The sequence below is a fragment of the Candoia aspera genome, chromosome 3 (assembly GCF_035149785.1).
Source record: "Candoia aspera isolate rCanAsp1 chromosome 3, rCanAsp1.hap2, whole genome shotgun sequence".
In the NCBI taxonomy this organism is placed as follows: domain Eukaryota; kingdom Metazoa; phylum Chordata; class Lepidosauria; order Squamata; family Boidae; genus Candoia; species Candoia aspera.
The window spans coordinates 123,675,185-123,690,681 of record NC_086155.1 but is presented as its reverse complement, the minus strand read 5'-3'; the positions used below and the strand labels follow the sequence as shown (position 1 = coordinate 123,690,681).

Here is a 15,497-nt window from a genome sequence, read left to right as displayed (position 1 = left end):
TTAAAAAAAATGGGACTCTCCCATTCAAAATGGGACGTATGGTCAGCCTATACAAAAGGGATACATCATACAACATTGATGCCAGAATACTTGGCCATTTTGAGATGGGAATCAGAAGAAAATGGCATTATAAGCCCTAAAATAGGCATATATCACAGATAAAAAATCAAGAACCCACAAAACATCACCCAAATCTTAGCCTTGCCTACATGGTGTGTAGCCCCACCCACTTTTGGGAGCTCAGCCAACCTAAAATGCTAAATGGAAGCATCGTGTCCCAAAACAGTGGCTTGCCCCTGGTCTATGGGATCTTACACTGCTTGTTCACTGAAATACAAAGAACTGTAATTGGTGAGGATAAAATAAACTCTTGACAAAGAATTATTTTCTACAATAATAATTACTTGTTTCTCCATTTACTTTATTTCATTCTTTTTGTTTTAATGTCCTCAATAGGTATTAAAAGAAGTCACAGTGAAAGCTCAGGCTGCTGAAAAGGTGAAAGCAGAAGTTCAGAAAGTGAAGGACAAAGCCCAGGCTATTGTAGACAGCATTTCAGCAGACAAGGGTATTGCTGAAGAAAAATTAGAGGCTGCTAAACCTGCTTTAGAAGAGGCCGAGGCTGCTTTGCAGGTTAATGAAGAATGAAAGGAGAGTCCACTGTTTGCCCTCCCAGAGATACGCTGTCCTCTCAGAACTCTAGATTGGAAACTGTTTCTATGTGCTCCCTCCTTTCCCTTTCCCATCATGGGTGAAACTCATATGCATTTGTATGAATGCAAATTCTGTTATCCTACTCCCCCACCCCCACCATCCCTTTGATCTTTACTCACTGCCTTTCTAAGATAGCTGCTCCATTTATTTTTTTAACGCTCGGGGTTTTTTCTCTGTGTGTAAAACATACTTTTCACACAGAGAATCAACCCCAAGTATTAAAACAATTTACAAAAGGAAGATCACATAGCATTGGTGGTAGATCCAGCAATCTCCAACTTATCAGGAAAGCTACTTACTGTTAGTGAAAACATGTCAAAGCAGTCAAAAAACCTGTCATAGCATTCTACAGCTACTAAATCTACACAGAGTACAAGTGAGCTGCATTTATTGGCAGGAATTAATCACATCCTTCTGAGTCCAAGTGCTGCATCACCTGTTTCTTTCAAGAAGTCAGCCATCATTAAAGACTGGCAGGATTTTTATACATCAGGTGTCCCCTGTAGATCCTGCAATGTAATTAATGCTATTAAATGTAAACTTTCAAGGAGTCACCATAAATATGTAGGTAAAATGACTGATTTGCATTCACATTTTACAGCCTATAAATCACACCTGACAGAAACCATTAGAACAACTAACTGCAGGCCACATCAATTCCAATAACCACTGCCTGTTTAATTTGACAGAAATAGAAATACCACCTGATTCAGAAACATGGTGAAATGATGTGATATATACACTGCGATTTCAGTCTGGGGAATAGCATCTAACATCATTTACCCACACCAAATATGTTGTGTTCTACAGCAGCCACATTAACTATGGCGATCACTTCACATCAGGGCAGCTGAAGAAGGCAGAACCTGTAACAATTACCTTCTAAACTTTTATAATTCTCTTTTGTTCTGCGTCGATTATTCTCGCATGCAGACATACAAAAGTATATGTGTGTATGTGCAGACACATGCACACTTTCATAGATCAGTTATTGTAAAATAATTAAAAATAAGGTAGACTCCCTCAAGTCATGCACAATACCTGGTGGCTACATGCACATGCTGATGTAATGCTTTTGGAAGTGACCTGCAAGTGGTTTGCCACTGCTGCCTTCCAGGATGCTTTTCCAACTTCCAGCTTAGCCTACAAGCCTGTGGTTTCCTGTTAGTCTCCCATCCAAGTATTAGCATGTCTGATCCTGCCTAATTCATTTGAGATACGCCAAGGTTGGCTAGGTGCTACTATCTGGTATGATAAGGTATGTCCTAAATGATATTATGCAAAGAATGGACAAATATCTACCAAGAGTTCAACACTAGATGATGCTTGACATGGTCCTGGCTTAACAACAACTGTGTATTATCTTAATTTCTGAATACAGTTTGGTGTAATTGGCTGATGTTGTTGAACCCACAGTGGGATGCCATTAAATGAAATGCATACTGATTTTTTTCAGGCTCTTAAGAAGACTGTGATAATTCCTAATTCTGTTTATCCTTTCAATAATGTAGACAATCAAGCCTGCAGACATTGCCACTGTCCGCACGCTGGGTCGACCACCTCATCTTATCATGCGTATCATGGACTGTGTATTGCTGCTGTTCCAGAGGAAAGTAAATGCTACCAAAGTAGACCTGGAGAAAAACTGCATTATGCCATCATGGCAGGAGTCCTTGAAACTGATGACAGCAGGGAACTTCTTACAGAACTTGCAGGTATACCAAAAAGTGCTGATAAGAAAAAAGAAGATAAGGCTGAACAATATATGAATGTGCAATTTATAGTGGCAGCAGAACATTGCATGTGGGGAGGAATTCAGCTGGAGTTATGTCTAGCCCCTAAAGATTTTCCATCTTGTCCCATGGAGAGGTTTCCCCTATGTGCACATATACCATGTTTCCTCTCAAGCCTAAACTTAGACATAGGGCTCCTCCTGTATGAATGGGGATATGGGATTGGAAAGCAGCAGCTTTTAAGACAGGGTAGAAAACCCAGAGGCTGCATGTGGCCCCCAGCACTGATGTCTCCCCAGCCCCTTGAGATTTCAAGATAGCTATGTGGTTATTGTTTTACAAAATTAAAGGGGGGAGGGGGGATGGAAGTGAAAGGCTTTTGGGAGAGAGCTTCCATTCTTATTTTTCCTCCATCCAGGAACCCCACAAAATGACCAAAATTAGCATCACTGAAATTGAGTCTTCTTGGAACCAGAAATTAGTGGCATGATTTTGGGCTGTTTTGTTTTATTGTGGTTATACATTTTTTTCTCTCCCAGAGGTCTCCCACTCCTGCTTTTAAAATCAGATGCAAAAGACCCACCACCACTTCCAGTGATACCATTACAGCCTCAGTCTTAGCCTGGACTTAGTCTGTTTAGTATTGAGAGACTTCAGTGCTGTATTCCCGTGAGAGACTGTGCAGCTTGACAATTACTAGATGGAAGTCCTAGAGAATGGACTCGTGACCAATTTTTATTTATTTATTATTGAAATTTAATTACCGCTCGTCTCCCCCAAAAGAGGGATTAATATGAAAAGTTTCAGAGAGAAACAATTTCAAAGATTGTTCTTATTTCTCTGTTTGGTCCTTCTATGTAGGTGTTCATAAGTAGAGATTTTGGCCTCCAATAATTCTTGCAGAACAACCTATAATTTAGCACCTAATAAAGATGGCAGTAGTATAAATAGGCACCAGTTCAAGATCCGAGCACAGTGAAGATCAGGAAGGTAGAAATTAAATAGATAAACTTTCTGAACACAAATAATAACAAAATTAATAGCTTATTTTGGTATAGAATTCTGTGGAAAATGCGTAGAAAAGAAGGCATAAAATTAAGCAGTTGGATTTTTTATTTTGTTTGGTTTTGGGTAGTGGGTGAAAACATATCTTTTTTCATGATATTTCTAGCAATTTCCAAAAGATACAATTAATGAAGAAGCAGTGGAGCTCTTGAGCCCTTATTTTGAAATGGCAGACTATAATATTGAGACAGCTAAAAGAGTTTGTGGAAATGTGGCTGGCCTTTGTTCATGGACCAAAGCAATGGCTGCCTTCTTTGCTATCAATAAGGAAGTTCTACCTTTAAAGGTAAGTCCAATAAAATTGGCAATTATTTTGATTGACTATCAGACATTTTAGCTGTCTTTTTGAGCAGTAACACAACTGATCTAACTTAGGTCAGCAATTGACCTAACTTGGACAACCACTACAAAGACTGTGAAATTTCTAGCAATAGCTATGGCTTACAGAAGCTGGGTGATACCCTCTTCTTGTTATTAATTGTTTCAGGTTTTTGTTTTTTGTTTGTTTTGGTATTTTAACATTTATATTTGTGTTTTGCTGCTCTGGGACCATAAGTAAAATGAAATGAAAAAGAGCCTTAAAATTTTGCACCTGATTTGTGGTGTTTGTAGTCTTAGAATCTTTGTCCACATTAATGTGGTATCTCAAGATCATAAATATTTTCTTGTAGCAGTATTATTTCAACAGTTTTCTTTGTATCAGTAATTAACTTCATCATAAGCTACTGCTTATGTTTCTGGGGTTGCCATTGCTGAAGAGATATAGAGTGTGTTATTTTCTTCAGGAAATGGTTTTATATGTGTCGCACTTCTGTTATTTAAACTGTGTGGGTTGATATTTTAAGGCAAATCTGGCAGTCCAGGAGAATCGTCTGACTACTGCCATGTTAGATCTACAGAAAGCCCAAGCTGAATTGGATGCCAAGCAGGCTGAGCTGGATATTGTGCAGGCTGAATACGAAAAGGCCACGTTGGAGAAACAGGTATGATGTTCCCTCAGAAGGGCATGCCATAGAATCCAGAGATGACTATTTTCCAAATTGTAACTTCCTGCAGGGCGCAGATAATCCTTTTGTGGAGCCATTCACTTGGGCTGGTTTGTCAAAAGATAAAGCAAATACCACAATATGTACATCTTGAATAATTTAAGGATGCAAGAAAAGTTGGTTTTCCTGCCATTTGGGAAGACAATTCAGTTATCTAGTTCCTGAAGTAGGTTATATCACTTTCTAATAATTTATTTATGTATTTATTTAAAATTTATTTAAACAAAACTGCCCAACCACAGCAATGACTCTGGGCGGCATTCAAAGATTAAAACCACTATAACGGTATATAACCCGTAGTACCCTGGTGTCAGCCCTTCAAGATTGACCAGACTAAGAAACCAAAGTCATGCATGCTAATACTACTTTTATTAGAAGGTTATAGTAACAGAATCTTGCAAGTCTGAATGCACTTTCCCCCTCCCTCCCTTTATTGTGAGAACTAGAGAGGGTCTTGTCTGAGTTCTGGCCTGGACTCAGATTTCTTTTATCTGACTGTTGTCTTGGTTGTGGCTCATCTTCCTGTTCCTCAAGGTTATTCCTTCTGTCCATTTACCTGGTTAAAACAACAGCCCTCAAAACAAAAAGCCCTGTCACCAAGAGAGCTCATCTTACTGGCTCAAATGCCTGGGGGAAGGCCAAGTTTTCAGAACCTTACAAAAGGCTATTGGGTTGGGGCCATCTGGGTCTGGATGGGGGATGCCATTCAGTAGGGAAGGTGCAGTCACAGGGAAGGTTCAATACCCAGGTTCAACAAAAGGGCATTGTTTGATGGAAGGGAGCATGCTCTCCCTGCTAGACTTGGTGGGGCAGGCAGAAATGATGGGGGATAATAATCTGAATGTAGCACCCCTCAAAAACTTTTAAAAATTGGGATCTGTCTGTCTGTCTATCTCAAACTATGGAAAATGGGATGCTTTGAAGAAGCAGCAGCTGCACCTGAATTGGGCACTTGGTCAAATGTCTGAAATCTGGATTCATGGTAGACATCTCTTATATTCGTTTGTCAGACTTCTGATAAGTGTAAAATCTGTGTCTCAACTGTTTGTAAGAAGTAAATCCACATGCATTGACAATGTTAATAGAAGCAATGGAATATTTATATCAGCTGGAAATGCAATAGATAGATTTTGTACCTATCTTTTTAAACATTATTACTGATAGTGTGTGGCACAAATTCATTCCCCTACTTGTGTATGTGAATTTTTGTTTTGAACAGACATTGCTTGAAGATGCAGAACGCTGCAGGCATAAAATGCAGACTGCTTCCAGTCTTATTAGTGGGTTGGCTGGGGAAAAAGAGAGATGGACTGAACAAAGTAAAGAGTTTGCAGCCCAAACAAAGAGGCTTGTGGGTAAGCTGAATGGACTGCCCTTTCAGGGCTCTACCAAGCTGTAAGATTCACTGGGTGTTTTTCAGCAAGTGCAGACTGCAAGCACGTAAATTGTGTTCCTGTTTATTGACTTCAGAAATTTTCAGTCTTTTGTGTTAAAAACAGTGGGGAATCCTCTGATATTTTGATAAATAATGACATTGTGTTGGTAGGAATTTTCATATGCTAAAGTTATATCTTGAAGGGTGAGATTTGCTCTAGGCTGTGAAAGAACATGTCACTATCAATTTGTTAACACTGTGGTAATACAAACAAGAAATAGACTAACAAAGTTAGCTTTCTAAATCTAAATCTGGCATTGTTTAAAAACACAAGGTTTTTTTAGTAAGCGCTAGATGGTTGCCGTGCTCAACCATTATACTTACAACACCGATCCACATTCAAAGGCCATGGTTGTAATTGATTTTTGAGCTTTGTAGAAGAATAGAGCAAGACCTCATGAATATTTCCCTACCTGTTTTGCCCATTATGTATCTTTTCCTTCCCATAATTAAGATGAGAAAAGAGGTAGCATTTTTGCGGGGGCAAACTCTCAGTCCATATATATTATACTATAAGAACTGGGTTATCTGATTAGAACAAATGATTCCAAGCACATACACAGACTAGTATTATGAACTAATGCAGAATACAAAATGGTGGTCTTCTTGCTTATCCCAAACTCTTCTAGTAAAGATCTTCTGCCTTCTTGCATGTGAGTCCCTTAAATTGAAATGCTGGCCTTGGAGCTCCTGTTGGGATAGGTTACTACACTCAGCCCTTTAAGGAAAGAAAAATAAATATGTAAATGCCAGATCCAATATATTGTGGACCCTCACTGTTTTGGGGATCTAATAGAACAGAGAAGTGAACTACAAGGCCTACAGGGCCATTCCAATGTTATGATGTAGGACAGTGTTTCTTAAACATTTTTCTCTCAGGACCCCTTCCCACTTTTAAAAATTATGGAGGACCCCAAAAGACCTTTTATTTAGGTCATATGAAGTTCTATTTATTGGTATTTACCATATTAATAATTAAAATTGACGCATTTGCTGCTGCTACTGCTTCTCACAATTGATGAGATTTTAATATTGTATTATTCTTCAACATAGGCTGGCAAATAATTTTGATTTCATAGACCCCTGAGAGAGTCTTGGGGGACCCCCAGAGGTCCTAGGATCACACTTTAAGAATCACTGATGTAGGAGATTTCAGAAAGAGAAGAAGATGTACTTAAGCCAGAGGCCAGTTTGCTTCCTTTTCATTCTGAGTTATTAATTACCATCTAGGAGAGGTCTGCCTGTTTTCCTCCTTCCCATAACAACAAACAAATACCTTTCCCTACCCACCAGGTTTTTTTTCCCTTTTATAGTATGTACACTCAATGGAATTGTAGGGTGGACCTGTTGCATGCATGCTTTTTCTTCCACTAAACATGTTTATAAGAAAATCAGCTAGTATAAATTGGCTCCACTTACTGATGCAAGAAGTCCTTGAGTGATTTAACACATTAAGCTGAAAGTTGTTCATGGGGAGAAAGCATGCCATGAGAATGTAAACCAGTACCAGCCCAAATATTCACATCATAAATGCCTCTCTTCTGTTTTCTCTTCTGTATAAACAGTCATCAAATATTTAAAGAATGCGAGGTTCCACAGCAGTCTGTTTCACAGTGAAACATGACCAAGACCGTTAAAGTTTAGCTTGCATGTTTGCTTTTATATTCACTGCAAATGAATTCAGCAACCATCTAATGTGATATTTCTGTATGTCAAATTAGGGGATGTACTTCTGGCCACAGCCTTTCTGTCCTATTCTGGTCCTTTTAATCAAGAGTTTCGTAATCTCTTGATAACCAGCTGGCAAAAAGAAATGAAAACTCGGAAAATCCCATTTGGAAACAATCTCAATCTCACAGAGATGCTGATTGATGCTCCAACTGTCAGTGAGTGGAACCTTCAAGGGCTGCCAAATGATGATCTGTCAATTCAGAATGGCATCATTGTCACGAAGGCAGCTCGTTACCCTCTCCTGATTGATCCGCAAACTCAGGGCAAGATTTGGATTAAGAACAAAGAAACCAGGAATGAGCTGCAGGTGAATTAAATTCTAGTGTATTTATACCTGCATTTGGAAGTTAACATATTCAGGAAGGCAATGAGTCAGTGGAGGGAGTACTAGAAACTATTCCAAAACAATACACTAATGAGCAACCTGTACTTGCTAAAATTAATTTTGATTCATTTGGAAACCAGCGATATGGTTTTTTTGGTCTTTGAGTGAGATGGGTGGTAACTAAATTTGAAATATAAATAAATAAAATATTGATATACTCGGCTGGTTTTTTTTTCATAGGGATTGCTGCTGTTTCTGTTTTTTTTTTAAACTACATATTTTTAAACTTAATTGAATTGCATTCCTGCTTTAAAATTGTTAAGAAAGAGTGAAAATGGGGAATATAAATTTCCTGAACAAATCACAAACAAATAATGTTCTAATTAGCTATGATTTGATCATGAAGATTAAAACTTGTCTTTAACCCTAGTTAGTTAATAAAAGTTTTAGTTTATTAGCTACTTCTTTTCATCTGAAGTCCAATGTTATTTTTCCCCCCTAGCTGGTGACCCATTATCATAATTTATGAACTTTATGATTCTTTTTTCAGATCACTTCTCTAAATCACAAGTATTTTAGAAACCACTTGGAGGATAGTCTCTCTCTTGGAAGGCCGCTGTTGATTGAAGATGTTGGTGAGGAGTTGGATCCAGCTTTGGACCATGTATTGGAAAAAAACTTCATCAAAACAGGTTCTACATACAAAGTGAGAAAAATAACATATTCCAACTTTAAAAAACTTAGTTGCATATTTTATTCTAGTTGCTACCTTCAAGTACAATTCTTTGAGTTTGGCGTCAACAAGCATTCTTTAAGAAAATAGGTTACAACAGTGGTCTTTAATTTTTTGCTATATTAGGATAAATGATCTGTTACACTTACTTTGTATGGTCTACTATACTTTTTATGATTGTTACATGGAACAATGCTTGAAAAAAAATCCTTTGATATAAAAGTTTTTATTCTGGAACTTTAGTAGGACATTTCTCTTCCATATATTGCAAGGATAGCAGAACTGCCATGCCAATTTAAATTGTGAGAGGCATCTTAATTGCCTACATGCTTCCCACTCTAGAAACAAGTGTTTTCCATTTATCATTATTCCATACTTTTGAATTCTACTTCAACAACTTATTTTTCAATTAATTTTTATGTTTACAATTGAGAGAAATAGAGAGAGAGAGAGACTTCTCTCTCTTTGGAGATTCCCCGAATGTGGCTTTAAGATGTGGGATAGAGATGGATTCTTCAAGCTTAATTCTGTGTGATTATTTAGAGTTTTCTAAGTATTAATCTATAAGTAACAGAGGGAAAAAATAGAGAACAGCAACAACCTTACGCTTTTATTAATCAGATGAAGATATAGAAATTTATATAGAATAAATTAGTTTTAGAAATGTTGTTTATGTGTCTTATGCTAATGTATGCAACTTTACTTACCTAATAATTATTTGAAATGTTAGTTAATACTTCATAAATGCCCACCTATTGTTTGAAGGAGTACAATTAATCTTGTAGGCATCCATTTTGGAATGGTTTTTCTTAAATTAGGTAAAAGTTGGCGATAAAGAAATGGATGTGATGAATGGCTTCAGACTTTATATTACCACCAAGCTTCCAAATCCAGCCTATACCCCTGAGATTAGTGCTCGCACCTCGATCATTGATTTTACTGTCACTATGAAAGGTCTGGAAGATCAGCTTCTAGGGAGAGTCATTCTAACAGAAAAACAGGTACGGAGAAAGATTTTTGTGAATAGATTTGTGACTGTTTATTGAGGTACATTTTTATTACTCTGATGGGGTTCTTTTTTGTGATGCATTATATTATAGTATGCCATATTCTGATAAAATAAGCAATTGTAGACACATATCTTATATGCCTTCCTCCCTCTCTCTCTTTTTTTTTTGCTCTAAAGATTTTTCACAAATTGAAACCATTTAGACTTCTGTGAGAAAAGCAACTGACATATTTTAAAGGTGTTTCTTACAGTGTCTCAACATACAAAGGATCATTACCTTGTTGTGGTGCTGGAGCTTGAGCACCTCGATGATGCCATGAGCTAAACCGTGAAGGGCCACCCAAGATGGGAAGGTCATGACAGAGAGGTCAGATTAAATGCGATCCCTGGGGAAGGTAATGGCAACCCACCCCAGTATTCTTGCCGTGAAAACTAAATGGATCAGTACAACCAGAGATATGTCGGTATACCATCGGAAGATGAGACCCCCAGGTCGGAAGATGGTCAAAATGCTACTGGGGAGGAACAGAGGATGAGCTCAACTAGCCCCAGACATGATGACGCAGCTAGCTCAAAGCCAAAAGGACGGCTAGCGGCTGATGGTGCTGGTGGTGTACGGCGAATCCGATGTTCTAAGGATCAACACACCATTGGAGCCTGGAATGTAAGATCTATGAGCCAGGGCAAATTGGATGTGGTTATTGGTGAGATGTCAAGATTAAAGATAGACATTTTGGGCGTCAGTGAACTGGAATGGACTGGAATGGGCCACTTCACATCAAATGACCATCAGATCTACTACCGTGGACAAGAGGACCACAGAAGAAATGGAGTAGCCTTCATAATTAATAGTAAAGTGGCTAAAGCAGTGCTTGGATACAATCCAAAAAACGATAGAATGATCTCAGTTTGAATTCAGGGCAAGCCATCTAACATCACAGTGATCCAAATATACGCCCCAACCACAGATGCTGAAGAAGCTGAAGTAGAGCGGTTCTATGAGGATCTGCAGCACCTACTGGACAACAAGCCTAAAAGAGATGTTATTTTCATCACAGGAGACTGGAATACTAAGGTGGGCAGTCAAATGACACCTGGAATTACAGGTAAGCATGGCCTGGGAGAACAAAATGAAGCAGGACATAGGCTGATAGAATTTTGCCAAGACAACTCACTCTGCATAACAAACACCCTCTTCCGACAACCTAAGAGACGGCTTTATACATGGACTTCACCAGATGGACAACACTGAAATCAGGTTGACTACATCCTTTGCAGCCAAAGGTGGCGGACATCTATACAGTCGGTAAAAACAAGACCCAGAGCTGACTGTAGTTCAGATCACGAACCTCTTCTTGCACAATTTAGGATCAGACTAAAGAGATTAGGGAAGACCCACAGATAAGCTAGATATGAGCTCACTACGCAGTGGAGGTGAAGAATCGATTTAAGGGACTGGATTTAGTAGATAGGGTCCTGGAAGAACTATGCACAGAAGTTCGCAACATTGTTCAGGAGGCGGCAACAAAATACATCCCAAAGAAAGAGAAAACCAAGAAGGCAAAGTGGCTGTCTGCTGAGACACTAGAAGTAGCCCAAGAAAGAAGGAAAGCAAAAGGCAACAGTGATAGGGGGAGATATGCCCAGTTACATGCAAAATTCCAGAGGTTAGCCAAAAGAGATAAGGAATTATTTTTAAACAAGCAATGTGCGGAAGTGGAAGAAGACAATAGAATAGGAAGGACAAGAGACCTCTTCCAGAAAATTAGAAACATTGGAGGTAAATTCCAGGCCAAAATGGGTATGATCAAAAACAAAGATGGCAAGTACCTAACAGAAGAAGAAGAGATCAAGAAAAGGTGGCAAGAATATACGGAAGACCTGTATAGGAAGAATAACAATATCGGGGATAGCTTTGACGGTGTGGTCAGTGAGCTAGAGCCAGACATCCTGAAGAGTGAGGTTGAATGGGCCTTCAGAAGCATTGCTAATAACAAGGCAGCAGGAGATGACGGCACCCCAGCTGAACTGCTCAAAATCTTGCAAGATGATGCTGTCGAGGTAATGCATGCTATATGCCAGCAAATTTGGAAAACACAGGAATGGCCATCAGATTGGAAAAAATCAACTTATATCCCCATACCAAAAAAAGGAAACACTAAAGAATGTTCAAACTATCGAACAGTGGCACTCATTTCACATGCCAGTAAGGTAATGCTCAAGATCCTGCAAGGTAGACTTCATCAATTCATGGAGCGAGAATTGCCAGATGTACAAGCTGGGTTTAGAAAAGGCAGAGGAACTAGGGATCAAATTGCCAATATCTGCTGGATAATGGAAAAAGCCAGGGAGTTTCAGAAAAACACCTATTTCTGTTTTATTGACTATTCTAAAGCCTTTGACTGTGTGGACCATAACAAATTGTGGCAAGTTCTTAGTGGTATGGGGATACCAAGTCATCTTGTATGCCTCCTGAGAAATCTGTATAACGACCAAGTAGCAACAGTAAGAACAGACCACGGAACAACAGACTGTTTTAAGATTGGGAAAGGAGTGCGGCAGGGTTGTATGCTCTCACCCTACCTATTCAACTTGTACGCAGAGCACATCATGCGACATGCTGGGCTTGAGGAATCCAAGGCTGGGGTTAAAATCGCTGGAAGAAACATTAACAATTTCAGATATGCAGATGATACCACTTTGATGGCTGAAAGTGAAGAGGAACTGAGGAGCCTTATGATGAAGGTGAAAGAAGAAAGTGCAAAAGCTGGCTTGCAGCTAAACCTCAGAAAAACCAAGATTATGGCAATCAGCTTGATTGATAACTGGCAAATAGAGGGAGAAAATGTAGAAGCAGTGAAAGACTTTGTATTTCTAGGTGCAAAGATTACTGCAGATGCTGACTGCAGTCAGGAAATCAGAAGACGTTTAATCCTTGGGAGAAGAGCAATGACAAATCTCGATAAAATAGTTAAGAGCAGAGACATCACACTGACAACAAAGGTCTGCATAGTTAAAGCAATGGTATTCCCCATAGTAACATATGGCTGCGAGAGCTGGACCATAAGGAAGGCTGAGCGAAGGAAGATCGATGCTTTTGAACTGTGGTGTTGGAGGAAAATTCTGAGAGTGCCTTGGACTGCAAGAAGATCAAACCAGTCCATCCTCCAGGAAATCAAGCCAGACTGCTCACTTGAGGGAATGGTATTAAAGGCAAGACTGAAATACTTTGGCCACATAATGAGAAGACAGGACACCCTGGAGAAGACGCTGATGCTAGGGAGAGTGGAAGGCAAAAGGAAGAGGGGCCGACCAAGGGCAAGATGGATAGATGATATTCTAGAGGTGACGGACTCGTCCCTGGGGGAGCTGGGGGTGTTGATGACTGAGGAAGCTCTGATGTGGGCTGGTCCATGAAGTCACGAAGAGTCGGAAGCGACTGAACGAATAAACAACAACAACAAAAGAGTACTATGTACTACATTTTTATTTTTCTGTTTGGTGCCCAGAGTTCCACTGGTAGATGGGCAGCCATATAAATATATTGACCAAATAAAATAAATAAACTTAACCAATAGGTACTAGACAATAAAAATATTTTTATGTTTAACTGGCACATTTCTTCTTAAATACAGAGATGCTGGAAAGAGGTGACAGTTAATGAGTTCCTAGTAGACACTGAGGGGAGTTTTAACTAATAAAAAGCACACCTTGAGAACTATTATTTGCTTTTAGGGGAAATCATCCATTGATTTAAAAAATTGAGGAAGCTCTGAAGAAAGATATTTATTAAGCTCAATGCAGAGAAAGAATAAATAAGTTCTCTACCTTGCTCCCTTCAAGATCTCCCAAATTATTTTATTTTCTTTCCATTACTAGTATTTATATTTGTCTTTTTAAAAAATATATATTTTTATTCAAATATATATATGAAATAAAAAATGGTATAGAAATAGAATCAAGTAAATAAAAGGAATTTACAAATGTGGTGTAGTTATCATTTTTCCATATTTATAAGTGATTAAAGATACTTGAATATCTTTGATCCCTCAAACCTCTATTAAAACTCTATGCAGAATACAAATGTCAGGAATAACAAGGAATACAGTATAGATCATACAATAAGATTATGAAATTATAAATTCTAATGAATTCTTTTTTAAAAAAATTAAAAAGGAAAAAAGTTACTACTAATATACAAAAGAAGAAAAAGAGAAAAATTTGTGAAAAAATATAAAGAATAAAAATCACTAGAATATTATTAAAAACTACTTGCTTACGAATTGTGCTCTTCCTACCCATTATACCCCAGCTGTTGCTTGTAACCGATATATTAGAAAATGTTTTTGATTATATTTTGAATCATTTCATCTGTTTCACATTTTATTTTCCCTTAGATACTTTACTGTAAATGTCTGTTTGTTGTGTAATATATGATATATAAGGATGCCATTCTTCCTTGAATTTAGTTAAACTGTGAATATATACCATTAATTTTGTCATTGCTATGTATTCTCCAAGTTTGATGTCATCAGCAAAGTGTCTCTTTTTGCCAGATTATTCCATGCAGCCATCAACACGTACTGTATCTTAATAAAGTGTGATATTTCTTATTTATATGTTCTGGAACAAATCCTATAGAAATATTTGCGATTTCAAGTCAAGTTTTATTTTTAGAATTTTTTGTATAATACTTTTTTGCATAACCATCACATATGATGAAATGTTTCTTCTTTAGCATGTTTCCAACATTTTTTATTATATGGTTTATATATTTTTGAAATTATTGACCAAGTTATATATGATCTGTAAAACCTTTTGTACCAATTGTCCTTTAGGTTATAACATGGAATGAATTTTACTGATTTTTTTCCCGTAATTCCTCCTATTGCTGTATAATTATTGTTTCTTTACGATTTTGAATCCACTTTATTATAAAAACGGGAACTTGTTCTATCTGTGTAGGATATTTGTATTTGTCATGAACATGTTAAATCCATGAAATCTGGCTTCCGGGGGGGTTCTATAGCGTACTAGACATCTCTGAAGTAGCGGAGATGGCTCAGCAAAGCGAACACCAGCCAGCAGTGATTTCTGGCCAGCGAAATTCTTTCCAGATAAAGTGCCCTGGATAGCTGCTCAGGAGGAGACTGCAGGATGGAAGTCTTACAGTCTTCTCATGAGTACAGTGGCTGTGGGTCATGGGAGAAACAGCTTACTTGCACTAGCTGCACAGTCTTTTAAAGGGTACTAAGTACGACCAATCCTCACTTTCTTAATCACTTTGGGATATAATCAATTTACAGTTGAAAAGAGATCTTTGAAAACAGTGGGACAAAGAAAACTTCTTGATGAGTCAGCCTTCCTTCTGAATTACAGAAAGTAAAATAGAGAGGAAAACAATACTTTTAAAAGAACAGCAAAGAGCTTAATCAAGATTTTGACTAAGAAAGTTATAAACAGATAAAGGGGACAGTATTAGTTTTAAAGATAAAGATTTTGGTGAAAGTGCTTTTCGTATTATGTGGAATTAAATAAACAGATCAGACTTTCCTGGGAAAGTTGATTGTATGACATCAAAGGGAAAAGATAATTGGAGGAATTTACAGAACAAGGAGATAAGTTAACAGGAGATGGACTGTGTCATTAAAACTATGGAAAGACAGAATGGACTGGTATAAAGAAAGTGAACAAGGAAAAATAGAG

The 15,497-nt window shown here is 38.0% G+C and overlaps 1 protein-coding gene across 1 annotated transcript in view; it reads left to right on the top strand.

Annotated features, from left to right (window-relative positions):
- Window positions 1–15,497, top strand: part of DNAH5 (dynein axonemal heavy chain 5) — a 188,125-nt gene that overhangs the window by 144,574 nt on the left and 28,054 nt on the right. The window contains exons 58-65 of the mRNA XM_063299935.1: window positions 457–633; window positions 2,226–2,429; window positions 3,619–3,798; window positions 4,358–4,495; window positions 5,778–5,913; window positions 7,715–8,031; window positions 8,600–8,755; window positions 9,601–9,783. Coding sequence (XP_063156005.1) covers window positions 457–633; window positions 2,226–2,429; window positions 3,619–3,798; window positions 4,358–4,495; window positions 5,778–5,913; window positions 7,715–8,031; window positions 8,600–8,755; window positions 9,601–9,783 — 1,491 coding nt within the window. The remainder of the gene's footprint in view (window positions 1–456; window positions 634–2,225; window positions 2,430–3,618; window positions 3,799–4,357; window positions 4,496–5,777; window positions 5,914–7,714; window positions 8,032–8,599; window positions 8,756–9,600; window positions 9,784–15,497) is intronic.